At 43.7% G+C, this 27,486-nt stretch overlaps 1 protein-coding gene across 1 annotated transcript in view; it reads right to left on the bottom strand.

Annotated features, from left to right (window-relative positions):
- Window positions 1–27,486, bottom strand: part of GYG1 (glycogenin 1) — a 45,152-nt gene that overhangs the window by 1,594 nt on the left and 16,072 nt on the right. Inside the window, exons 5-6 of the mRNA XM_070405936.1 lie at window positions 18,060–18,186; window positions 1,883–2,102 (exon numbers count right to left, since the gene is read on the bottom strand). Of these exons, the coding sequence (XP_070262037.1) occupies window positions 1,883–2,102; window positions 18,060–18,186 (347 nt within the window). The remainder of the gene's footprint in view (window positions 1–1,882; window positions 2,103–18,059; window positions 18,187–27,486) is intronic.

Raw genomic sequence — 27,486 nt, 5'->3', positions numbered from 1 at the left:
ACCATAAAGGAATATCAAAGCTATCCTTCACAAAGCTCTGAGTTGAGAAGGTACTGGAAATCTTGGAAGAGAAAAAGGAAGGCGGATGAATACATGTAGGTATTGCTTTTAACAGAAACTGGAAGAATAAAATTTCTGATTACTTGTTTTTGTTGCTATATCTACATGCATGTGTGAATGCATATGAATGCATTTAAATACACTGGAACTCCAAGGTACTTGGGTGGATTCCATGGGATTGTATTACACCTGAGGCAATATAAATCCTTCCCTTGGATTAGTTCTGTCTTTGCCTTCCATTTGCAACAGGAAATGATTTAGGGAGGCTCTTCCAGAGTCCTCTGCTCACCGTATTTTTCATAAGGATAACAGTCTCTCAGACCTGGATTTGAGTCCCAGTTCTCCTACTAGTCTGTTACACAAATAAGAGCAGTTATGTAACTTTTTTACATTCTGTTAATTCTAATATCTAGAGAGAGATATTAACAATAATAATACTTACTTGATAGACAAGTTTAACTGTTAAATAAAAATACCTAACTTTTCTTGAGCACTTATTATGTGCCAGGCAATGTTCCAAGTACTGTGCAAGTGTTACTTCATGATCCATACAAAGCAATTAGAGTAAGAATGTAAGCGGTGAGTGATTTTTCCCATTCTCCTTTTCATATTTTGTTACAAGTGCTAATAAGTGAAATGGCTAAAATCTATACCAGAGCAAAGAGAAGTATCTCTTATAACCTTATAGTCTCTTATAGAAAGGCAATTAACTGATCAGTTAGACTTGATTGTAACTTACCCATAGTTCTATTCTTTATAGCTTAATATGTAACATACAGGTTTTATTTATTTTTAATTTATTGAATTTATTGGGGTGACACTGGTTAATAAAATTATATAGGTTTCAGGTGTACAATTCTATAATACATCATTTGTACTGTGTGTTCACCACCTCAAGTCAAGTCTCTATCCATCACCATTTATCCCCACTTTACCCACAACTACCTCCCAAAAATTTAATTTCTTATCCTTTCCCAATTCCTCCAAAAGAACAGATCTTAGAGGAAGAACTTTAAAGTCAGAAAAGATGCTAAGCACTTTTTTATTGTAAATGTTAATATGTCATTTCCTCTTACAAGATTTCTTTTACAAGATCCTAGATAACCATATAGGAGTACAAACACGGTATATCAAAATAATCCTGGAAAAGTATTTGTTTATATGTTCATGCTGTAATTTTCACTGAAAATACATTCTTCTGAGCAGATGGCAAAAATAAAATCAGTATGTTTAAATGTATGCAGTTTCGAAAACATGAAACGTACGTAGCATTCACTGCTTTAGGAATAATCATAGGACAGTTGGGCCAAGAGGCTTATAGTTACAATATGTGGAAATATAGTAAAACCTCTAAAACCCTTTCTTATGTTCTCTGATCTGAGGAAATTTGCCAGAAACTCTACTTCTGCGTTAATCTTTGCTGGTAACATTTCTCTCTTCTAAGATGAACATTGTTTTCTATCCACACAATCTTATCTCTTTGTTAACATACCACCAAATACTCCATGTCTACTGGTATACAAAACTTAAAAAATACAGCATTGCCCAGCCAGTGTGGTTCAGTGGTTGAGCTTTGACTTATGAACCAGAAGGTCACGGTTGATTCCCGGTTAGGGCACATGCCCAGGTTGTGGGCTCAATCCCCAGTGGGGGGTGTGCAGGAGGCAGCCGATTAATGATTCTCTCTCATCACTGATGTTTCTATTTCTCTCCCCCTCTCCCTAACTCTGTGAAATCAATAAAAATATATTAAAAATAAATAAATAAATAATAAAATAAAAACCACAGCATTAAATTACCTTAAAGGAGAAACAGAACCTACCACATTGAGGTGTGGGTGGGTGTCTGAGATGAGGCCAAACTGCTGCAGCAGAGGTGAAACACTGGTGGTGAAGATGTCCCACCACAGGCTGAGGAACTCAGGGTGAGTCATGGTGGGATCATGGGACTCACTTTTGACACTTTTTGTTTTAGGATCATAGGTGTAATTCCACGGTTTGATTCGTCCCAGGAAATGCACAACTTTGGCATTTGCACCAAACCTGCCAAGTGAACACAAGTTGAAATGGTTAGTGGATTCTGAGCGCTAACAAAAAGATAAGCAGCACTTGGTTCTGCAGACTAATAGTGCAGCTTCCATCCTACAGTAGTGGCTGGAAAGGAAATTGAGTTCCCTGGAAAATACTTAGGCATGCTTTTTAAATTATTCAACTGTATGTTAAATATACACAAAATTCTAAAGTATCAGTGGTTCAGTGCAACAACCCAAACACAATTCACTGTGCATAGCAAAGGTACAGCTGCTTAGAAAACCATGTGATATTAGCTACTCAAGTTGAAAATGCTCAGCTTCTGGGCATGTACCCTAAAGAAACTCTCGCAGATGTGTGACAGGAGACATAATCAAAATGTTCAGAGCAGCAGCACTGTGAAGTAGGTGTGAACTGGAAACAACTGGATGACCATAAGTTCCATGAGACGATTGCTGAGCGTGTTCACTCCGTTTCCCAGCCTCTGTGAGGAGTACATGTCCCTGCCTCACTAATGTTGGGCATGCTCAGAGGATTTGCTTTGGACAACTGAATGTGGGGAGCAGTGAACTGTTTTTGTTCACCCTCTCTAAGAAGCTGCCACTTCTGCAGCAGAGAATGTGGCCTGGGCAGCCTGCAGGTTCCGAACTGAGACGCTTGGAGCAGACATGGATCAAGCCTGTGGCCTGGCTCAAAACTCAGCTTAGGTGACCAGAGCTGTCCGGGCCTACCCAACAACACATGAGCAAGAAATACATGCTTAATGCTGAATGTCACTGAGATTTTATGCTTATTTACCCATTCTATTTTTTTTCATTAAAAATATTTACTAAATATCAGTTCATTAAGTATTCCCACTTTATAACTGCTCTTTTAACTTTTTAGGCTTCTATCATTTTTTTCTAGAAACAGACCCACATTCTCAGTTGGTTGAAAGGGGAGGACAGTGAGGGGGAGGCTCATATACCTGCATTTCCATTTCTCTCTCTGGCAAAAAAATTAGCCATGGATACTTTCCCTCATGTAATTTCAAAAGCAAGTATCACCCCTTCACTTTAAAACAAATGGCTCTCTGTGCCTGTCCTGTGTAATAAAGTCCAAGTTATATGATCTGATCCTTCATATCCTTTTTTTTTTTAAAGGACAACTTCAGGTATATTTATATCATTGAATACAATTCAGCAGTGAAAATGAAATTTTTAAATATGCTGAAAAAAGAAACATACAATTTCAAATAGGAATATATATGAATCCACTTATATAAGGGCAGAACAAAAAGTACTATTAAAAGAACAGAAGACTGTAATCAATAAAAATTTCATGATATTGGTTTTCTGGCAGAGAGGGAAGCTGTGATGGGAAAGGGGCCAAAAGGAGCTTCTAAGGTACTGGTTGTGTCCCATAAACTTGGATGATGAGTATTTTAGAAAACTACATTTTTAAATATTCTTTGGTATATACACTATATTTCACAATAAGAATTAAGAGTGGTCCTATTTTGGCTTAGAGGAAATCTATGACTATAAAACTAAATAATGCAGGTGAATACAACAGGTGGCAAAGGAAGAGGGGCTCTAGGAATTCAGAGGCAGGAGGTCACTGCAAGCTAGGTGCATTGGGGAAGAGGCGCTGAGATGGTGGATGTGACTTGAAGTTTGTACAACTTTACGACAGGAGGAAGCTTTAATAGCAAAAGACAAAACGGGACAGGATCCCCGAGTGCTGGGCTCATGTGTTAGATTTTAGTGGATTTATCCTACAGGCAACCAAAGGATTTGAATATAATACACAGATCAAAACAACGTAAACTATCCATGTAAGCTTTCCTACTGCCTAAAGATTTTTTTAAATGTCAGAAACCTGTTATATAACTGTCATTATCTGAGAGTTTACTATATTCGAGGCCCAAATTATGTAAGGACATGATTGGAAATAACAGTCCACAAGGTAGATTTTCCTACAGTGTTAATGGAGGCTCCCAGTGGTGAGTTGCCTAGAGCCATACAGCTATTAAGTGGTAGAGATGGCATCTGGCACAGTTCTATCCATCTGAGCTCTTCCCATCCTACCATGCTCTCATTCCAAACTACTTAAGAAAAATAGAGCCTGTTGTCAATTTCCCTCTTAGGGTGACTATCCCACAGTGCATTTCTTCTGAAAATGAAGGCTACCTGATATCCCCAAGCTAACTCTTCATTTTATACACACAGAGTATTTTACATACACACATACACTCACTCAAACTCACACAAGTACTCGCGATTCTATCCTTAAAAGGACAGAAATAATAATGTTCAAATTAGGTATGTGTAAGGCACTATGCTCAGTGCGTGGTCCCAAGAAGCTTTTGTCCAAACAAGAAGATGAGTCATCCAATCCTATATAATAAAGAGGTAATATGCAAATTGACCACCAAGCCCTCGCACAAGATGGCGGCCCCCATGTGGTCGCAAGATGGCTGTGCCCATGTCATCACAAGATGGCTGGCAAGGGAGGGCAGTTGGAAGTGACCAGGCCTGCAGGGGAAGGCAGGTGGGGGCACCTGGGCCTGCAGAGGAGGGCAGTTGGGGGGGACCAGGCCTACAGGGGAGGGCAGTTAGGCATGACCAGGCCAGCAGGGGAGGGCAGTTGGGGGTGACTAGGCCGGCAGGGGAGCAGTTAGGCATTGATCAGGCTGGCAGGGGAGTGGTTAGGGGGTGATCAGGCTTGCAGGCAGAAGCGGTTAGGGGCAGTCAGGCAGTCAGGCAGGTGAGCGGTTGGGAGCCAGCAGTCCCGGATTGTGAGAGGGATATCCCAGATTGGAGAGGGACACCCGCCCCCCCACCCCCCCATGAACGAATTTCATGCACCGGGCCTCTAATAAAAATAATAAAGGACAAGAGCAGTGTCGACACTGGAACCGTGGGATTCCAGAACAGCCAGAGCAGGCAGGCATTTCTAAAAGAGGTTTTGTTCAGAAGCAGCCAGACAAGGCCAGGGAAAGATATGCAGGATTATGATAACTGCCTTCAACAAATGCCCCAATGTTGATGGGGAAACCATCCCAGCAATACAAACACTTAACTGAAACCAGACAGTGCACAGGTGAAGCGGAGGTGCTCACTCACCTTCTCAGACTTTCACTCCTGACTCAAGGTCCCACCTGTCTGCTCCTCCTGTCTTAACTGATCAGGAAGTGTACTCCCATTATTTGCTTAAATCTAATATAAATGTCATATAGTCATTACATGAGATGTAGAAATGCTCATTAAAACATAAGTATAGAATAAACTCTATTCCTGTCTAGTCTGTTCTTTTTGAGACTTCGAAAATAATTAAGCAGTAGTAACAGTAAAATCTAACATAAGGGTGGGGCAAAAGTAGGTTTACAGTTGTTTGTTTGCATTGAACATAATACAATAATTAATAATCTACACTAATAAAAGAGAAACATGGTAATTAGCGTACAACCGCTACCCTTCCCATTGGCTAATCAGCATATCCTTATGCAAATTAACTGTCAGCCAAGATGGCGGCCGGCAGCCATGCACTGAAGCAAACAGGGAGGCTTGCTTGCTCCAGTGATGGCGAACTCCAACGTTCCCCACCTGACTTGCCGGCCTCTCAGCTGCAACTCTAAGCACTATGTTGCAAATATAGAAGCTAAACAAAACCCCAGAAACCGGCTTTCAGTCAGCCGGGCTTCAGCCAGCTGGACCACAATATTATATCAAATACAGAAGGTAAAGACCAGAAACCTGCTTTCAGCAGCGAGGCCTCAGAGCTAAAGCTGGCCCAGAATAGAAAAGAAAAAAGAAAAAAAGGAGCGGTTGAGAGCTTCAGTCACCCGCCAGCCTGAAAACGGCCCTCAGCCCCTCACCCAGACTGGCCAGGCACCCCAGTGGGGACCCCCACCCTGATCCAGGACACCCTTCAGGGCAAACCAGCCGGCCCCCACCCATGCACCAGGCCTCTATTCTATATAGTAAAAGGGTAATATGCCTCCCGGCACCGGGATCAGCGGAGCCAAGAGGCTCCCGGCACCAGGATCAGTGTGACAGGGGGCAGCGCCCAAACCTCCTGATCGCCCTATGGCTCTGTGAGTGACAGGGGGCAGGGCCACAACCTCCCTATCCGCCCTGCTCTGTTTGTGACAGGGGAAGGCGCCCCAACCCCCTGATCAGCCCTGCTCTGTGCCTGATAGGGGGGAGCTCCCCAACCCCCTGATCGCCCTGCGGCTCTGTGTGTGACAGGGTGCGGCGTACCAACCCCCTGATTGGCCCTGCTCTGTGTGTGACAGGGTGCAGCGCCCCAACTCCCGCCTCCTCCCCCCCCAGGCCCTGCTCTGTGTGTGACAGGGTAGAGCCATAACCTCCCCATTGGCCCTGCCCTGAGTGTGACAGTGGCGGCGCCCCAACCCCCTGATCGGCCCTGCTCTGTGGGTGATAGAGGGTGGTGCCCCAACGCCCCTCCATGGGCCTTGCTCTGTGTGTGACAGGGTAGAGCCATAACCTCCCCATTGGCCCTGCCCTGAGTGTGACAGGGTGCAGCGCCCCAACCCCCTGATCCGCCCTGCTCTGTGTGTGACAGGGGGCGGTGCCCCAGCTCCCCTATTGGCCCTACTCTGTGAGTGACAGGGGGGAGCTCCTCAACCCCCTGATGGGCCCTGCTCTGTGCGTGACAGGGGGGGAGCTCCCCAACCCCCTGATCGACCCTGCTCTGTGTGTGACAGGGTACGGAACCCCAAACCCCATGATGGGCCCTGCTCTGTGAGTGACAGGGGGCAGCGCCCTAACCCCCTGATTGGCCCTGCTCTGTGAGTGACAGGGGGTAGCGCCCCAACCCCCTGATTGGCCCTGCTCTGTGCGTGACAGGGGGTGGCGCTACAACCTCCCCATCGATCCTGCCTTGAGTGTGACAGGGGGCAGTGCCCCAACCCCTCAATCGGCCCTACCCTGAGCGTGAGTAGAGGTGGCATGGCAACCTCCCGATCCGCCCTGCTCTGTGCATGACAGGGGGCGGCACCGCTGCACCTAGGGATTGGGCGTGCCCTCTGCCACCCGGGAGCAGGCCTAAGCCAGCAGGTCGTTATCTCCCGAGGGGTCCCAGACTGCGAGAGGGCACAGGCCGGGCTGGGGGATCCCCCCCCCCCCCCACCCCAGTGCACAAATTTTTGTGCACCGGGCCTCTAGTATAAGAATAAACTGCTTTGCATACTCATGACTGTAACCCTACTTCTGCCCACGCTGTAGATTGGGTACTCACACATGCCAGGCACTGCTAACATTTGCATGATTTGTCTCAGTTAATCTGCAAATCAGCTTTGTGAGGAAACCAGAGTGTGAATAAGTTAAGTAGCTTGTTTAGGATCACATGGCTGGTGAGTGGCAGAGCTGGGATCCCACCCAGGCCATTGCTCCAAAGCCAAGGCCCTTAACCACAACTAGGCTGTTGTTACAAGGAACTCCTAGAGTTACAAGGACACTGTCTGAGAATATAACACTTGTTACTCCATGCATTAACTCCTTGCCTACAGATGGTAAACCTAAAAGTTGGAAAAAGTATGCCTACTGAATCCTGAAAATACCCCAAATATAGTCATTGGCAGAGCAACAGAAGGTAACCCATAGGAAAGAAAGCTACAAAGAAATCAAGTTAGTACTGTCTGAAGAATGGCTGGTCTCAGAAGATGCAGTCTGCATAAAATTTAGAGGAAGGGGAAGAACAAACAAGAAATAGATGATGCTTCCCTTTAAGTGACTGTATCTCAGGGCCTCTGAAGCCCATCACCCTGTGAACTGGCCTTCAGAGCTTATGGAGAGGACAGGCACGTGGTTCAAGACCCAAGAATGCCACTGTGATGCTGCAAACCCTACATAGTGAGGCTGCCCAATCTCTGCTGGGAGCAGGACTGCCTACCTCAGCCTCGGGCTCCTTCTGAACCCCCAGGGGCCCAGGTGCTTCTGCAACCTCACTGAACACCAAGCTGCATGCTGGTAGACGCCTCCTCATATGACCCATCTTCCCCTACATCAACAGGAATGCCATTTGGGGACAGTCTACACCAGTGATGGCGAACCTTTTGAGCTCGGCATGTCAGCATTTTGAAAAACCCTAACTTAACTCTGGTGCCGTGTCACATATAGAAATTTTTTGATATTTGCAACCATAGTAAAACAAAGACTTATATTTTTGATATTTATTTTATATATTTAAATGCCATTTAACAAAGAAAAATCAACCAAAAAAATGAGTTCATGTGTCACCTCTGACACGCGTGTCATAGGTTCGCCATCACTGGTCTACACCCTGGGTTTTGCTGTGGCTCAGACCCGGGCTCTACCTTCATGAATCTTCAAGCATCTCTTTAATGATAAATCAATGTTGCCCTCTGGGACCAGAGGGAGGACCCTCCTTCTTCAAAATTACCTTTTTAAAAAAAAATAAATCTTTATTGTTCAATTACAGTTGTTCCTTTTTTCCCCCCATAGCTTCCCTTCACCCAGTTCCCACCTCACCCCATGCCCTTACCGCCCCCCCCCATTGTCCTCATCCATAGGTGTAAGATTTTTGTCCAATCTCTTCCTGTACCCCCACACTCCCTTCCCCCTCAAGAATTGTCAGTCCACTCCTTTCTATGTCCCTGATTCTATTATATTCAACAATTTATTCTGTTCTTCAGATTTTTTATTCACTTGATTTTTAGATTCATTTGTTGATAGATATGTATTTGTTGTCACTTTGTTGTTCATAATTTTTATCTTTTCCTTTTTCTTCCTCTTCTTAGAGAATACCCTTCAGCATTTCATATAATACTGGTTTGGTGGTGATGAACTCCTTTAGCTTTTTTTTGTCTGTGAAGCTCTTTATCTGATCTTTAATTCTGAATGATAGCTTTGCTGGGTAGAGTAATCTTGGTTGTAGGTTCTTGCTATTCATCACTTTGAATATTTCTTGCCACTCCCTTCTGGCCTGCATAGTTTCTGTTGAGAAATCAGCTGACAGTCGTATGGGTACTCCTTTGTAGGTAACTGTTTTTCTCTTGCTGCTTTTAAGATTCTCCAAAATTACCTTCTTTACCCATTCCACCCTAACAATGTGAAAAATTGTATCCACTAGATCAAGCATGTCAAACTCACGGCCAGTGGGCCACGAGGAGGCATGTGGCACACCCCTTCGCGCGAGTTTGACATGCTGCACTAGATAGTCCTTTCATAGACAGGGCAGTCCTGATTTTAAGAAAGTTCTTAATAAGCCTGTTTGACATAGAAACCAAGATCTTAAGGGGCCCTAAATGTGGTTGGAACTGCCCTTTCCACCCACAGGTGAGGAATTCCTTGGCTGCTAGCAAGATGGGGACATGTGGGAGGCTGCGAAGAGTGAGTACCCTCCCAACAGCTGCCCAAACTCAGCAACAAAATGAATCACAAATACACGACATGAGTAGATTTCTTGTAAAAATGCGAAGACCAGAAAGTGCTCACAAGGACCCAGAAGTGTGACAGCAGAGATGCATGAGAGGAAGAAAGGAAGGTACTGGGACATGTGGTAATCACGGACCAGCTTCAGTGTTCTGGATCGGCCTCTGTCAGCCTTATTTCCATACAGTAAGAGACGGGATCTCTGTTTTGAGGAATGGAGATATTACCACCACACATCTAACAGATCTATAGAAATGAGTGGGGGGTAGGAGAAAAATGGGTTTTAGAGCAAGGACTCTATGGAAAGGGCCTGGGCGAACCACCAAACATGGAAGGTTTGGGCCAGCCCAACCAGGGTCTTTTGAGAGTAAGAGGAGTGGGGAAGGGTGAGAAGTGAGGCAGCTGCTAAATGGGAAACAAGGGTCAGGAAGGTGGGAGGGGAGTGGAGACAGACTCTGAGATTTTGCACAAGGCAGTCAGCAACATAAGCAGATCCCTGGGAAATTGAGGGGGACTGGCAGGCCTGACACTGGCTACCTTATGTGAAGTTTGTGGTAATACAGTTAAGACTCACTAGGTACTAACTGTACAAACAGAACAGTATTTATTTACACAGTGAAGGAGCCTGAAGGGCTGGCTTTCTTAGCTTTCATAATAAAACACTTGGCAAACATGATGAGCAAAAGATCTCAAATACTGTTTTTAAATCTAGGGTTTCAATTAAGGAGATATAAATTCCATGTAATCATTTTTATGTCTCAATCATGTTGCCTGAGGAATGTTTTAAAAAGTCATTTTCTATTATTTTAATCAATTTACTTTTCAGTCATTTATGAAAATCCAAAATTACCATGTCAAAATAAGAGCTCAGATCCTAAGTATAAGAGGAAATTACTTCTTACTTAAAAGAATATTTTAACCTAAATATAAATCTGGGAGTGTTCCTTATAGAAGGGTAAGCCATGATAATTTTTTGGAATTCTCTCTCTCACCAAAGGCAACAATCAGGTACCTGCTGGAACTTATGTTGCCTGGCTAAAACCAAAATAACTGATGAATATGAAGGGGAAATGTTGATGGCAGAAGATAGTCTTACCTAACTTCGACTTAGGGCAAGGATAACCAGAAGATTCACTGACTCACTGCCTGTTTAGCCACCAAAATACCAGCCAGGAACAATAAACAAGTTGGGAACATACCACAATTGTCTCCAAATTGCTGAGAAGCATTCATTCTGACCCAGTAGTGGGGATTTGTCTCAGCTTGCATGCATCTCTTAAAATAAGTGTTCTAATTTTAACAGCTAGGATCTCAAAAGAGACCTCCAGATCACAAGACACAATCTGAACCCAAGCCAGCAACAATACTGCTTATGTTAGCCGTTAAAATAATCCCAGTGACCTGATGTTACCAAAAGATCAGATAGAATTTTCATGATTAGTTAGCAGTTGGGAAATGCAGCTGGTAATGTGTGGACGAGACTACAGAACTATTCAGAACGGAAAAGGAACTACTCCACACAGTGCCCACAGGAGCGATTCCATGTGAAGCTCCATATGTGCAGCAGTGCTCAATTAGGCATGAGAGAGAAAGTACAGCTTGGGCAGCCTTCTCTGGGAAGCACAGAGGCAGGCGGCCAATCTACACCCACTTTAGCGATGTGTGTTCTCTGGTGCACGGCCACTCTTGCAACTTCTTAGACTGATTCACACAAACAAATTAGCCACCTCTTCTCTCTCCTCAAAAAAAAGTCTCTTCTTACTCATTCAGTCTAAATCAAGAGTCATAAACCCGAGTGCCCAAGGGCTGGGCTGGTCATGCAGAAGAGTGAACCTGGTGGGGTAGGACTGGGGACCATGAGAGAGCGCATGTCCCATCACTAAAAGAAGCTGCTTCCCAGCAAACAACTGTAGCCATCAGGAATACACCCAATTTTTCCTTGCCATTAAAGCTAAATAAATCTCCGAATCATGTTCTGGAAATCAGAACATCAGTACTCAAACCCAGACTAATAATCTAGACTAGGACCTAGTTATCCACACCACCTACCAGCTGGCCACTCTTCACAAAGTAGGCCAGGAAAGTCCCAGAGGGCAGGCCACCAGGAAGACTTTCTTGGGCATAGTATGTAATTTTTGGTCTCTCCTGGCTGATTGCTTGCCATTCATTCATCTGTTCATTCTTCCATTGAACCAACACACTCAGCCTTGCTTCACAGTATTGTCTCAGCTCTTATCTGAAGATCTCTCCACTTGTGCCCGAGGACATGTCCCCTTTCACCTACTCAGGACATCACTCCAACAAGTCTCCCTTCAGTTTTCTGCATGATTAGTGTTTCTCTTTCCCTCCTTGATCCCTGCCACCAAACACAAACATGTTGTAACTTCTCTCATCTTTACAAAACCACCACCACCCTCTCTGGATCCTATATCCCTATCCAGCTACCAACACATTTCCCTGCTCCCTTTTAAAGAAAATGCCAGCAGAGTTGTCTACATTCAGGATCTCTCATTATCTATTATCTGGGACCCGCTTCAGCAGGCTTTCCGCTCCACTGGTCCACTGGAGGGGTTCTTGCCACGACACAGTGACCACCACATTCCAGATCCAGTGCCAGTCCTCAGCTGTCCTCTGCTTGACCTGCCACAGCCTGACACAGATGCATAGCTCCCCTCCTCCTGCATAGGGTTTCTTTGCTTGGCCTGGATAACACCTCACTTTGCTGGGCTTCTGCTGTGCTGTTCTGACTTTTGTCCCTACTCCTCCGAATTCTCCTGCCTCAAGGCTCAGTCTTCAGGACTCTCCTCATAATCACTCTCTTGGTCACATCACCTTGTCTCATGGATATAAATATCATTTATATGCTGACAACTCCTATAGTTTATATCTTACCAGACCTCTCCTATCTCCCAACTCTTATATCTACTTACTTATTCTACACTAGTAGCCTGGTGCACGAAATTTGTGCACATTAAAAGAGAATTAATTGCCCTAAGTGGTTTGGCTCAGTGGATAGAGCATCGGCCTGCGGACTCAAGGGTCCCGGGTTCAATTCCGGTCAAGGGCATGTACCTTGGTTGCAGGCACATCCCCACTGGGGAGTGTGCAGGAGGCAGCTGATTGATGTTTTTCTCTCATGGATGTTTCTAACTCTCTATCCCTCTCCCTTTCTCTCTGTAAAAAATCAATAAAATATATTTTTTTAAAAAGGGAATTAATTAGCAGAGATATTTTAATATTGCTATTTGCCCTTTCTCTATAATAGAAGTGTGAGAGATGAAAGGAAATTAGTAAAATGTATATGAAAATAATATATAAATTTATTAATAAACAGTAACAAAAGGATATAACAACAACAGAGGCATGATATAAAAATGACAAAAACATGATATGAAAACAACAAAAACATGATATGAAAACAACAAAAACATGATATGAAAACAACAAAAACATGATATAAAAACAGTGATGCAAACAATGACTGATTAAGTGATTAAACTTATTCTAGTATCTCCCTGCACACCACATTAAGAGTGAAAACACTTTCGGAGTGCTTGACTAATTTCCCTTGTGATGAAGTACTCAGAACTTTAACTGTAACATCACATGCTCTTCAAACTCGAGAGAAAGCAACATATAACTGACCATGTGCAAAAACGGGTTCAGGTAGGAATATGCCTACTTTGTCTAGAGTTTGTCCTTGTGATTTATTAATAGTCATCACAAATGCTGGCATCACGGGAAACCGTCGTCGAATCAATTTAAATGGGAGGCCAGTGTCAGATGGGGACAAATTAATTCTTGGAATCAGAACAGCCTCTTCCTCTGCAGATCCTGTTAATACTTCAGCTTCGATAATGTTAGGTCATAATCTTTTGATAATAAATCTGGTACCATTACAAAGACCCCATTTACTATTGAGATTTCTCAATAGCATGATGATTGCACCCACTTTCAATTTTAATTTATGACACGGAATTCCCGAAGGAGTAATACTATTAAGAAATTCGATGGGAAAAATTTCCTTTTCAGCCTCATCTGTGGAATCAATAGAATCATCAAAATATGTGTGAAAATCTCCATTGAGTATATCCAAATTTTTTTCATTTAATTTTTGAAAATGCTCATTTTTTGGACAAAGAATTGCATGTTTAGATATATTTTTAATATTATCTATAGCAGTGGTTCTCAACCTTGGCTGCACATTAGAATCACCTGGGAATCTTTTTAAAATCCTGATTCCTGGGCCTCATCCTCCGGAATTGTTTCTTTGTTATGGGGTGGGGCCACAACATCAGTAACAAAGAAACAGAATTAAAACTTTATTGTGGGGAGCACTACAGTGTTTTGGACAGGTTCAAGCCTTGGACTGATGAGAGGGCACAGTCCTCTCATTGCCACGTGCAAGTCCCAGCTTGGAGGGCAGGGCCCTCCCAGCACAATTATAGCCAACAGCTGTAGTTGTAAGCTTGAACCTATGGTCCAAACACGTGACCCCACGTGCCTGAGTGATGTGGGCTTGATAGAGGTCAGGTGCATGTAGTTGAGTAGGATTGAAACCCAGGAGAATGTTGTAAACATCTTGGTCACGCCCTTACTTTGCCTCGTAGCATCTGCTATAAAATAAAGGCATGGCTGTGGGCATGGTCGCTGTCTCTCAGAGAAGCAGCGTCCCACCGAGACCCGGCTTTCATTCTCTTGTCTGTCTTTTCTAAGCCTTTCAGCTGCCCCGACTCAGGTTCACCCCTTGCCGTGCTGGCATGGCACACTTTAGAAAGATATGCCTCCACGCTCCCAGGGCGGGTTCCTGCCCCAAACCCCACCCTTACAGGAAATAGCTCCGGGAAACAGCTCGGGGGAGGGCGCAGCCGTTGCCAAGACTACCCCTGCAGGACTGACTTCCTTCCGCTTGGTCATGGCAGTTGTGGTAGTGGTGAACACCACCCATGGTTTTTATATAAGTAGATTTTCACCAGGATGTTCAGTATGTACCTCCAACCTACTACATCCAAAACTTAATACACTCAATACATCTCTAGCAATCCATCCACAAACCTGATTTACCCACGGTCTGTCCCATCTCAAGAGATGGCAACTCCTTTGTTCAGCTGTTTAGGTCCCAAGTCGTAACAGTCACCTTTGACATCTTTCTCCCACATTCCACTGAATATCTGATTTTTTTCATAAGAAGCTGGAAATCTGGGTTTCATGTGAAGTTCCCCAATTTTTAAGCATTGACAACTCAAGAAAAACAAAACACCTAAGTGAGAGGAACAACAGAGGCCACTCCATGGCTTCTCATTCCACCTACCATTGCCCTGCTGTGAGAGGGAAGGCCAGCCAAACCCTGGGGCTGCTTGGTCTGGAGACCACCACGGTTGTTCTGAGACCAGCAGAGGGATTTTAATTCATGCTGAGCTCCCAGAGACCCACAGGCTCTTTGGGGAGTATAATGGCCTAAATGTTCAGGATAGTCTATTTCAGCTTAGAAGATCTGGATCGCAATTTTACATGAACTTGAAACAAAAAAGTAATGTAACTATCTGCCTGAATTTTTAGCCCTTCTTAATTGCACAAAAAAAAATGTAAGGAAAAAAATGTTTCTAGAGATGGATCTCTGCAAAAACACACACAAAACAACCTACAAAAAATAAACAAAAAACCCCACCCAAAGCATTTCTGGCAGAGGGGAGGGAAAATGAGTTCTCTGATCTGGTTTCAACATTACTAAACAGGTGGCCAACGGCTGAGAGAAAGCATCGCTTGGAGCAGTGCTACCACAGACCTGCTACCCCCAGGGGTGAGCTGCAAGGACACAGCACTGACAGGCTGCAGGCCAACTGACTAACGGTGGAGCTTCTCCCCAGTTCCCCATGCACCAGACATTCTATGACTATGCTAATAAACTAAGATTTCCAAAACGAGCTAGGAAGACGGGACCATCCTAACCATTTTGGTAATTTAGATCTCAAACTGTTTTTCTGAGAAATGTATTTAGGAAATATTAAAAACAAAACAAAACCTGGGTTCCTGAGAGAGGGGTCAAGGTCTAGCAAACAAGTCTATCTTCCCCCTAAAAACTAACTGGGCTCCACCTGCTTGTTTTTGTCAAATAAAACAAATGTGAGCAGTGTCTGTGCAAACCAGGCTATCAATGAAAAGGACAGTGTGCTCAGTTGGGTAGTAAGGTGAAAGTCAGATGGAATCCCAATGAGTCGAAGGGGAATTGCTTGGCGCTGGGGACCATGTTACAAGAAAATCACGAATCTTTAAATGCTAGGATTACCCTATTTGAGAAGTGAGACCAATTGGCAGGATGTCAGATTCTCATGTCTTCACATATTTATCCCAGGACGAGTGCTCATTCTGCAGAACTGAGTGGGATGGTGGGTAGAAGAACTACTCCCACTATTTTTTTAAAAAAATAATAATCCTTTCTTTTTTTTAAAGAAGATATTTTTATTGATTTTAGAAAGGAAGGGAGAGAGAGATGGAAACATCAATGATAAGAGAGAATCATCGATCGACTGCCTCCTGCATGCCCCCTACTGAGGATTGGGCCCGCAACCCAGGCATGTGCCCTGGACCAGAATCAAACTGGGACCCTTCAGTCCGCAGGCCAACGCTCTATCCACTGAGCCAAACTGGCTAGAGCTGCTCACACTATTTTTTAAAATATATTTTTATTGATTTCAGAGAGAAAGGGAGAGAGATATAGAAGCATCAATGATGACAGAGAATCATTGACTGGGTGCCTCCTGCACACCCCACACTGGGGATTGAGCCCAAAACTAGGGCATGTGCCCTGACTGGGAATTGAACCATGACCTCCTGGTTCATAGGTCGACGTTCAATCACTGAGCCGCGCCGGCCTGGCTGCTCACACTAGTAACGATTACTTCTCCTTCCCACTCTCATCTTCTTGCTTGCTTAGCTGGATCCAGTCAAATTAAGCCACTACCCTATTACACATAAATTCAGTTCTAGGGGTCAGCTATCATGGTTTGCAGGAGCATGGTTCAAACTGGCAGGGTTATGAGATAGTAAGGATTAAAATGAATCACGCCCACATTGTCAAGCAAGAGAGGTTTGTACTTCATAAGGCCAAGGACTGAGAGGCAATTAATGCTTCTCTTATTCCATCCCTTGACAGTGATTCCTGTTCTGTTTGCTTTCCTCAAACCACAGTTGGTGTATTTGAGAGTTTGTCTGTATTGTGCTAGAAAGGAGAGAGAATCAAGAGGCTGCAATATGTTAGAGACACATGCCAAGAGAATAGGTAGGGAGGAAAGCACACAACATACTTATAATCCTTATCTGGGGCTATGACAGAGTCTGCCCAGAAAACAACAGAACAGGAAACATTTCTGCCACAAAGTCCATGCTCATTCCTGTGGTGCTAGACTTACCGGGAGGACTTTGGCTAAGGAACCATGAAGAGCATGTTTTCTGCTCACTCAGGAATGCCCTGGCGGGACAGACTGGAGAGCCAAGCCCAGTTCAATGGGAGCTCGGCTGCTCACGGCTATGTTTCAGGATCAACCTGAAAGCTTGGCCTCTACTCAGGAAACTTGTGTCATCTTTCTGGTTCAACACAATGAGTCAGAGGCTGAAGGATGGGACCCAGGCACTCACAGTGAGACGAGTGTTGCAACTTGGCTGCACTGGTTGCTGAATTAGAACAGCACCAGGGATAGTGCCAAACAAGCACGTTGCCAAAAACAACGGCCTCCACTGAGCACTTTACATGACTGAATTCACTTTATCCTCATGACAACCCTTTGAGGTAAATGTTATTTTTCTCCTTGTTTTGCATACGGGGAACTGAGGCACAGAGCCTAAGCCAGATAGCAGGTAAGGGCAGAGTAAGCCACACACCCACCTTCCTGGTTTCAGAGATTATTACTTATGCTAGTCCATCTCTCAAACAGAAAGGACTAACCATCTAACGCTTACTGAGTGCTCAGGCAGGTCAGGCCTGTTCCTCCCACTTTACATGATTACCTTTCATACTGCTCACAGTACCCTCTGTGGACATGGAGGCAGAGAGGTCCAACTTCTGTTGAACCACAAGTTCAGTGACCATCAATCATCCAGGAAGTGGCTACTCCAGGATGTGAACTTAGGGAGTACAGCTCCACAGCCCCCTCTCTTGGCCATGACACCACACTGCTATTAGCATCTTGCTTAACTCCCAGCACCACATGGAGGGAGCTGTTAAGACCCTCATTTACAAATGAGGAACCAGAAACTAAGCAGCTAGCCTGAGGCAGAAGTTGGGTCTGCACCCAATCTGTTCCTGATCATGACATACAGATGGTTTATCAGAGGTCCAGGTAACCCAGGAACTGATGGGGCCCTTTCCCCATAGGCAGCTAAATGCCCTGAAGGTTATTCTAAGCAGAAAGGCATAGGGATCGTTATCATCAAGCCATGCTTCTTGCAAGAAAAAGACTTCCCTCAAAGTTTCCCACCTGTTATTGCCCTCAGACTGACAATGCACCCCAAAATCTTAAATCTACTCCCCTTCCCTCACCATCCCCAACAACAGTAAACAGTTTCCACTTACGCTTTAAATGCTGGGAGGTAGGAGTATATAGAAATGCTGCTTAGGTTATAAATAAATGGCAGGTGTTTTCTGATATCTGTTGTTGCCCAGCTGCTAAAAAACATGTTCAGTAAACCCTGGTCCCCACCTGAAAGAAAAATAAAACAAATTAAAGTCACAGACTCAAGGACAGTTCAATAATTTTATAGGACTATATACCTAGACCTTTAAAAACAGGTACTAATTCCAGAAACTCCATGTTAAACCTAAGTACATTTTAGGGAGTGGTCATTTCTCTGAGTTGGTTCATTAATTCAACAAATATTTACTGAGCAACTATTTTTAAAAAAATATATTTTAATGATTTTTTACAGAGAGGAAGGGAGAGGGATAGACAGTTAGAAACATCAATGAGAGAGAAACATCGATTAGCTGCCTCCTGCACATCTCCCACTCGGGATGTGCCCGCAACCCAGGTACATGCCCTTGACCGGAATCGAACCTGGGACCTTTCAGTCCGAAGGCCGACGCTCTATCCACTGAGCCAAACCAGTTTCGGCTACTGAACAACTATTATGTGCCAGACACTGAAGCAAGAACTGGAGAGTCATTATCTTCACCAGTATTTGGGAGGGGTGGGGCTAGGGGTACTGATACCAGCAAACCAAGAATCAATAAACACCATCAGAAATGGGGAGGAGGGGAGTGAAGGAAAGTACAGGCTACCATGAGTGCTCATGGAAGAGGCTCAAGACCTTGTCTGATGGGTCAGGGAAGGCTTTCATGAGGAAGCTGTGTTGAAGCCAAGCTCTGCGTGGTACACAGCAGTATCTGACAAATGCCAGTGGAGAGAAGAAGGGCAAATGGTGTTCTAGGTAGAATAAACAGCACACACCATGGGCAGCAACATGAAGCTATGGAAAGACCTGGAAGGTGACCTTAGAGGGGGACCGCAGAGGGAGAAGGGCACCAGGTGAATCTCAGAAAGGTAGGCATGGACTAGACCAGCAGTCACCAACCGGTGGTCCATGAGGTCCAAAAGGCTGGCGTCCGCTGGACTAGACCACATGGGGCCTGGATTTCAGACAATTAAAGATTCAGACTTTATGTTCAAAGAAATGGGATAAAAACAGAAGTAAAAAGCAAAAGAGAGCAAACTGGGATAATGGGTTTGTTTTCCGGAGCCCCAGCTGTTGGTTCATCATCAGAAGGCCCAGAAGACACCCCCTTGGTGCACTCTCCAGACAGGTTCAGGCCAGCCATCACTGGGTCAAGGTCAACCACACCCACACAGCACAGTGCTTGCTCAGCCCTTGTGGGTCCTGGACTTCATGCCTTCCTTGGAAAATGAGGACTATGCTGTTCATTCAAAAGAAATAAAAACAATAAAAATCTAAACACCTAAATCATAAACATACAAGTAACCAAATAGGTCACTAAGTTACCTCAAAACACATTCTGCCATACAGCCCATTGTGCTTTCTGTTTTAGACTCAGGAGATTTCAGAAACCAGGCACAGAACCAGGATCCTTGCAGCAGCAGCAGCTCAGATGTATGTGTATGTATGTATGTATGTATGTGTGTATGTGTATGTGTGTGTGTGTGTGTGTGTGTGTGTGTACATGGGGTGGCAGGTAGGGAAACTATTGCTCTTTTGAAGTTCGAGGCTGGTGCACTGAACAGTTATTTCCCTCTTCAGAATGCTTTGCCCTGAGATACCGTTTTCTTTCTAAACACACAGCAGGTCTAATTGGCTGGCATTACTATTTGGTTTTTCTTGGTTTTGAAAGAAACTTTTAAAATGAGATTTAGGAGAAACCAAGATGGCGGCATAGGTTAACGCTGGAGTTTGCTGCCTCAAACAACCACTTCAAAAATACAACTAAAAGACGGAACGGACATCATCCAGAACCACAGGAAGGCTGGCTGAGTGGAAGTTCTACAACTAGGAGGAACCGAGAATCAGAGGAGGCGCAGTGCTGAAGTAAAATACTAAGGTGCAGAGTGTGCGCAGCGCGGGCTGGTGGCTGAGGGCGCGGTTGTCTGTTTCAATCCGGAGGGAGCCTCAGACTCTGAGCTCCAGATCCGGGCGAGTCTCTAGGGACCCAGACTCAAACGGGAGAAGCGGGACTGTCTGGCTTCGCAGTGGTTGCTGGGACAGAGAGGCAGAGCCCCTGGGGAAGGACTGAGAGCAGCCATAACTGCTCCCTCCTCCGCCCTGTTGATCCCCTGGGACCCACCCCGCCCAAGCCCTGCACAGAGCCATTTGCCGGATAGCCTCAGGCAAAGGCTAGATTAGCACCTCCCTAGAGGACAGAAGTTCTCCCACTGCAAACACAGCTGATTCTCACAGCCAGTTGGCCTGGAGGTCAAGTAGTAATTACCTACAACAATCAAGGCTTGACTTCAACAAGACTGCTCACAGAGACCACAAGGGGGTGCACCAAGAGTGTCTACCTCAGGTAATTGGGACACTTAACACGGAAAGCCACTCTATCAACACAAGGAAGCATAAAAAAATGCCGAGACAAAGAAACAGGCCACAAAGGACAGAACTGTAGAAAAGCAGGCTATTGGATATAGAATTCAAAACCACACTTTTGAGGTCTCTCAAGAGGCTTCTAGAGGCTGTCGATAAACTTGATGAGATGTACAGGAAATCTAATGAGACCCTTGATGGTGTGATAAAGGACCAACTAGAAAGTAAGCATACACTGACTGAAATAAAGAATATTATACAGACTCCCAACAGCAGAACAGAAGAGCGCAAGAATCAAGTCAAAGATTTGAAATGCGAGGAAGCAAAAAACACCCAACCAGAAAAGCAAAATGAAAAAAGAATCCGAAAGTGCGAAGATAGTGTAAGGAGCCTCTGGGACAGCTACAAGCGTACCAACATCAGAATAATAGGGGTGCCAGAAGATGAGAGAGAGCAAGATATTGAAAACCTATTTGAAGAAATAATAGCAGAAAACTTCCCCTACTTGGTGAAAGAAATAGATTTACAAGTCCAGGAAGTGCAGAGAACCCCAAACAAAAGGAATCCAAAGAGGACCACACCAAGACACATCATAATTAAAATGCCAAGAGCAAAAGACAAAGAGAGAATCTTAAAAGCAGCAAGAGAAAGAAACTCAGTTACCTACAAGGGAGTACCCATACGACTGTCAGCTGATTTCTCAACAGAAACTTTGCAGGCCAGAAGGGAGTGGCAAGAAATATTCAAAGTGATGAATGCCAAGAACCTACAACCAAGATTACTTTACCCAGCAAAGCTATCATTCAGAATTGAAGGTCAGACAAAGAGCTTCACAGATAAGGAAAAGCTAAAGGAGTTCATCACCACTAAACCAGTATTACACGAAAGACTGAAAGGTATCCTTTAAGAAGAGGAAGAAGAAAAAGGTAAAGATACAAATTATGAACAACAAATACGCATCTATCAACAAGTGAATCTAAGAATCAAGTGAATAAATAATCTGATGAACAGAATGAACTGGTGATTATAATAGAATCAGGGACATAGAAAGGGAATGAACTGACTATGCTTGGGGGGGAAAGGGGTGTGGGAAATGCGGGAAGAGACTGGACAAAAATCATGTACCTATGGATGAGGACAGTGGGTGGGGAGTGAGGGCGGAGGGTGGGGTGGGAACTGGTAGGAGGGGAGTTATGGGGGGAAAAAAGAGGAACAAATGTAATAATCTGAACAATAAAGATTTAATTATCAATAAATAAATAAATAAATAAATAAATAATAAAAAAAGTTTCAGCCCATGGGGGGGAAAAATGATATTTATTTAATATTTGGAGCTAAGTAATAAGATCAGGACATTAGGTTTAAAGTCCAACTATCCCTTACCCATCCTCTGTGTGTTCCATCCTTTCCAAATGCCCTCAGTCAGCTCTCTGGATCAAGGGCATTTGTTGAACAAATGTCTATGGAGCAACCTCTCTTTATGAGGAGGCTCTGACAGGTCCTCATTCCTCAAGAGACAGACAGCTCAACAGAAAACTAGTTTTGCCCTTATAAGTTCTAAAGAATAATAAAGATGGCATCAGGATATATGCTCACTTGTTATCGGAACAAAAGAAGATTTTAGATATATAGACAAATTAACATATTTTGAGAAACAAAATATTAAGGCCAAAACATCATATTCATTAGAGGCTCACTTTGGATTCCACAAAGATTACCAGAATGTGGGAAAAGTCTTACTCATTTCCTTTTACACATAATCATAATAAATGACAAAATTACAGAGGCAGAGAACAGATGCGAGGTGGCCAGGGGTTAGGGAGGGTGGAAGGGAGCATGAGGAATCCTGTGATGACCCTGTTCTGTACCCTGACTGTGGTGGTGTCACACAAATCTACACACGGGATAAAAGTGCACAGAAGCACCTGTGTACACATACCAATGAATTCATGCGAAACTGGTGAATCTGAATAAGGCTGGTGGATTGTATCAATGTCAAATTCCTGGTTCTGGAGTTATAATTATGCAAGATGTTGTTACCATTGGGGGAAAATGATGAAGGGTATATGGGATCTCTATATGGTTTCTCACAACTAAATGTAAATCTATAATTTGCTCAAAAGTTTTTTGTGTTTTGTTTTAAGTCTAAGGGTTATGTGGTTAAAATGCAAAATACAATCAAGAACTGTTAGTCATTAGATTCTAAATTCCCAAGGACAGAGTGTATGGCTCTTTTTGCTTAGCACTGTAAATTCTAGCAGCTAGCAGAATGCCTTACACATAGATAAATTATTTGTGGAATGAATGTAAAAGCCTTGAATATGTTCTGTAACAGCAGAAAAGTTGAAATAATTTAAATAGTCCACCATAGAGGAATGGTTAGTACACTGTTATGCTAACCATTCATGGCAATATTATTCAGCCATTAAAACTAATGGCTATAAAGATCACCATCCACCATGTAATATAAACATATACCATAACATACATAGTGATTATAACTAAGAACATAAACATTCATATCGGAAGAAAAAGAAAAGTAATTACTATGTAACAAAAATGGTATTACAGATGTTCCCTCCCCGACTTTTTCTTAATACTGTTATATTTTTGTAATTTTAAAATAACAACACAATTAGGGACAAGAATGAGAATTGCATTAAGATCTTTTCTTTCTAAACATTCTCTGCTTGTTAATTTATTTTTGTTATAAAGCATGATACTATCAAAGGAAAAATATATGTGTAGATTATAAAGTATATTAATAATAAACCTCTATACTCCCAACATCCAATTTAAGAACTGAAACATTCCCACTATTTTTTAAGTTCTCTGTGTGGACTCCCCAACCCAATCTCACTGTCCCTGACGCCAGAAATAACCACTAATCATGAATTTTGTTTGCAGTTGTCTTGATTTCCTTTATTTTACCAATATATATGTAATCTGACAACATATGTAGTTTTGTTGGTTTGTGAATTTTGTAAAAGTGGATGTCATATTTTTTCTACTTCTTGTTTTCTTATGCCATACTGTAATACCTTTGTGTTAAGCAATTCCACTTAAACTACTTTCTACATGTAATGTAGTGAAGAAATCCATCTAATTCCAAGGAGTCAGAATAGCAATTGTAAAAGAGAGATTCCCAATCCCATGGGGTGAGCCTGGGAAAGAGGAGTCAGAGCTGCTGGTCCCTCAGAGCCCATGACACCACAGGCTATTTCCATTCACCCTCAGATGCCCTGCAAACAGCAGTGTGCCACAGCAGGGCTGAGAAGCACTAATGGAACAGGATACAAGCAAGAAGGGGAAAAGGCAGGGCAGGAGATTTGTGATTATTGGTGCCCATTCAATTCACAAATCCTTAAACACTCAACAGGGACCTTTCCTTCAAGGCACTACAGATAATGAAACTTCCAAAGCCACTGATCTCATTATGTGATAAAGGGTCACCTTTCTGCCAAAAATTGTGAATTAAAAATAGAGGTAAACACCACCTACAAGTCCTAAGTAATTTTTAAATTTAGCACTCTAACCATCTCTTTCCACATTTCAGTCAGGTGAATGTTTTAGCTGCATTAGAAAAACCCATATGTAGTGTTATCAATATCCTCTCTTTAGAAGTCCCTAAACTAGAACACAGTTCAAAGCAGAATGCAAATCCAAGCAGGTCTGTGCTACAAAACCCAAAAGCATGCCATGAAGATTGCTGAATTTCCATTACCAACACCTGTTCCAGTCAGACTCCAGAGGCAACTTTCTTTACTCTGACAGGTTCAGACATTCTTAATATCAACCTCAACTATCTCAGTGCAGACAAACATGATTAGCAGGCTTGCCAGCAGCTGGGATCCAGCAGGCCAGTGCATGGCGACACAGGTGGGAGAGAGTGAGCTAAGGACGTGGAACAAGGAACACACCCATCTTACAAACAAAAGCAAATATCAGATTCTGTATCATCCTTCCACCAGGTTACCCAAGGGCAGTAATAACCTACAATCACTTGATATTTTCCAGGTCTTTTGAACCTGGTCACCATGGACATATTAAAGCATTTGTCAGAAACTGGACCTGTCTTATCTAATAAAAGAGTAATATGCAAATTAACCATCACTCCGTGACAAAGATGGCGGTGCCCATAGCAGTGGGGGGAGGGATAGGGTGGGTGGATGACGCTGGTGGCGTTGCCCTGGTGACGCAAGCCCAGCATTCCGCACCATGGCCACATGGAGGGAGGGGCCAGGGACCAAGCGTTCCGTGCCCTGGCCGTGTGGAGGGAGGAGCCTCTGGCCAGAGACTGGGGCGCAGGATGCTGGTGTCATTGCAGGCCGTGCTGAGGGACCCGCCCCCCCCCCCCCCCACCGTGTATGAATTTCGTGCACTGGACCTCTAGCTGTTTTATAAGACAGGAATGGCATTGAGCACTATCTTTTGAATGTGTGCACTTGCTTAATGCTTGTGTAGTTTTTGTGGTTTTCCAAAGTTCATTGGGCTAACTACTATGAATAGAAGGAAGGGCAGGTCGATTCTGGTTTAAACTTGAACTCCAGTATTTCAGTCACAGGAATGTTCCCCCAAGAATCATGCTACTCAAAGTGTGATGCAGGTTCCAGCAGCATGAGCATCACCTGAGAGCTTAAGAGAACTGCAGAATACTGAACCCCATTCAGACCTACAGAATCAGAATCCACATTTAAATCCCCAGATAGAGGAGGAGAAAATGGCGGTCAAATAAGCAGACCTGTCGGGTACCTCAACCCAGGGCCAGGCTGGAAATACCACTAAATTGGAGAATATTCACCTGGAATTTCCAACTGTGGTCCAGCTGAGGAAGTGACTTATAACAAGGAAAAACAGAAGGCATTTAAGACCAGTAGGAAGGGTGAGGTCGAGAGAATAGGGAAGCCCAGAGAGGAGGGAGCTAAGCTACAGGAAGAATTGTTCCAAGAGCACAAGCAGGGCTCCACACACCAGTGGTGGCAACCTGACAAGTTGTGCTTCCTCACCCGTGGCAGTGTGACCCACAGCGTTCAATCATTCAAGCAGCTGTGTAAGGTACCAGGACTGCTGGCAGCAGTGGAGTGTATTCCAGCAGACCAGAGCGAGTGGGGGAAAGAGCTGCAGTTTCTATTGCTTTTTTTTTTTTTAATCTCTAAACCCAGAGCACAGGAGTTTTCATTTGCAAATACACATCTGAGGCATTGGTGCAGGGAGGGAAGCACTGAATTGAGGTGCTTGCGGACAGTCAGGGTTGGAAAGCGGGGCAGAGAGACTTGGAAAAGCAGTAGACAGAAATCCTGCATTGGGCTGTTCATATACTTCCAAACAGAAATGGCCATTCTCCCTGGGAGAAGCTACCTGCCTGCTCCCAACACTCAGAGGGCAGGTAATGGAAAAAAAAAACTCCACCCTAGGTGATACAGCCTGCCACATCCTGAACTTTGAGCTTTGCAGGGATCAAACCTGCAACCAAGGTATGTGCCCTTGACTGGAATCGAACCTGGGACCCTTCAGTCTTCGGGCTGATGCTCTATCCAGTGAGCAAAGAGGCTATGGCCATTCCTAATTCTTTCACCTTATTTAAGCTCTGCTTCTACAGATCCTATCTCCATCTCCTTTTTTTTTCTGGGTAGTTTTTGTTTGAGCTTTTCGGTTTGTTTGTGTTTTCTCCCCATGTTTTATCTTTCGTTTGTTTTCTATCATTCTTGCTCTCTTTTCTCTTTTCTAATTCTCTTTCCTCTGGTGGTCACTTTTGTTAGGGCTATAGAGGTCTTGAGTACATTCTTATTCTGTTCCTTCTGTGTTGTGTCTCGTCTTGTTGTATTTGGTGTGGTCCAGCCAGCACCTCCACAACAGCTCGTACAACATGGTAGGAAGTGAGCCACATAATCAGACACTCTGAGAGGAGGCACCATCCACGAATGGGACAATAACATTCAAGACCCAACTACAACAGGAGAACACAAACATCACAAGAAGAGGGCCTTTCTAGACTACCCAGCCCAGGAGAACTTAGAGTCTGCACTACTGGGTCCCACAAAACATCTACTATATAAGAACAACCCCAAAAATCTGGGTGGCATAGCAGTTTGATTTAACATGTTAAGCACCATGTCAGTCACTTGTGACTGACACTATACTTTCCATCCAGACCGGTCAGTCACTGGTGCTGCCAGCATATCGGTGAAATCGGATATTGAGGGCTAACCAGAAAGGAAGACAAAGCAGGCTTGGTCCTTAATGTGTTAATACATAGAAACAGATGCAAAGGAACAGCAAAACTGGGGAGACAAAGAAACAACCCAAATGAAAGAAAAAAAGGAATCACCAGAAAAGGAAATAAATGAAATGGAGGCAAGTAATTTGTCAGAGAAAGAATTGAGAGTAATGATTATAAGGGTGCTCAAATATCTGAATGAGAATTACAAGTAAATCAATGAAAATTATAAGGAGTAAGAATCAAGAGAAAATGAAGAATGACATCACTGCAATAAAGAACACCATGGAAGGTTTCAACAGTAGACTAGAAGAAGCTGAGGACTGCATCAACGAGTTAGAAGACAAGATCAAGAAAAAAACAACAAAAAACACCCAAGCAGATCAGCAACTGGAAAAAAAATTAAAAAGCAGGAGGAGAGTTTAAGGGAGCTTTGTGACAACCTGAAACAAAACAACATCCACATAATAGGGATGCCAGAAGGTGAGGAAGCTGAGCAAGGATAAAAAACCTTTGAAGGTTTGAAGAAGTAACAACAGAAAAGTTCCTAGACTTGGGGAAGAAAAAGTCACAAAAGTCCAGGAGCACAGAGAGACCCAATCAAGATGAATCCAAAAAGACCTACAGCAAGATATCATAATTAAATTGGCAAAAGTAAAAGACAAAGAAAGAAACTTAAAATTGGCAAGAGAGAGACAGAAAGTTACCTACAAGGGATCTCCCATTAGACTATCAACTGATTTCTCAACGA

Source organism: Myotis yumanensis, unplaced genomic scaffold (genome assembly GCF_028538775.1).
Source record: "Myotis yumanensis isolate MYYU_CA2020_CCGP unplaced genomic scaffold, mMyoYum1.0.hap1 SCAF_2, whole genome shotgun sequence".
Taxonomy (NCBI): Eukaryota; Metazoa; Chordata; class Mammalia; order Chiroptera; family Vespertilionidae; genus Myotis; species Myotis yumanensis.
This window is presented reverse-complemented; position numbering and strand designations above follow the sequence as displayed.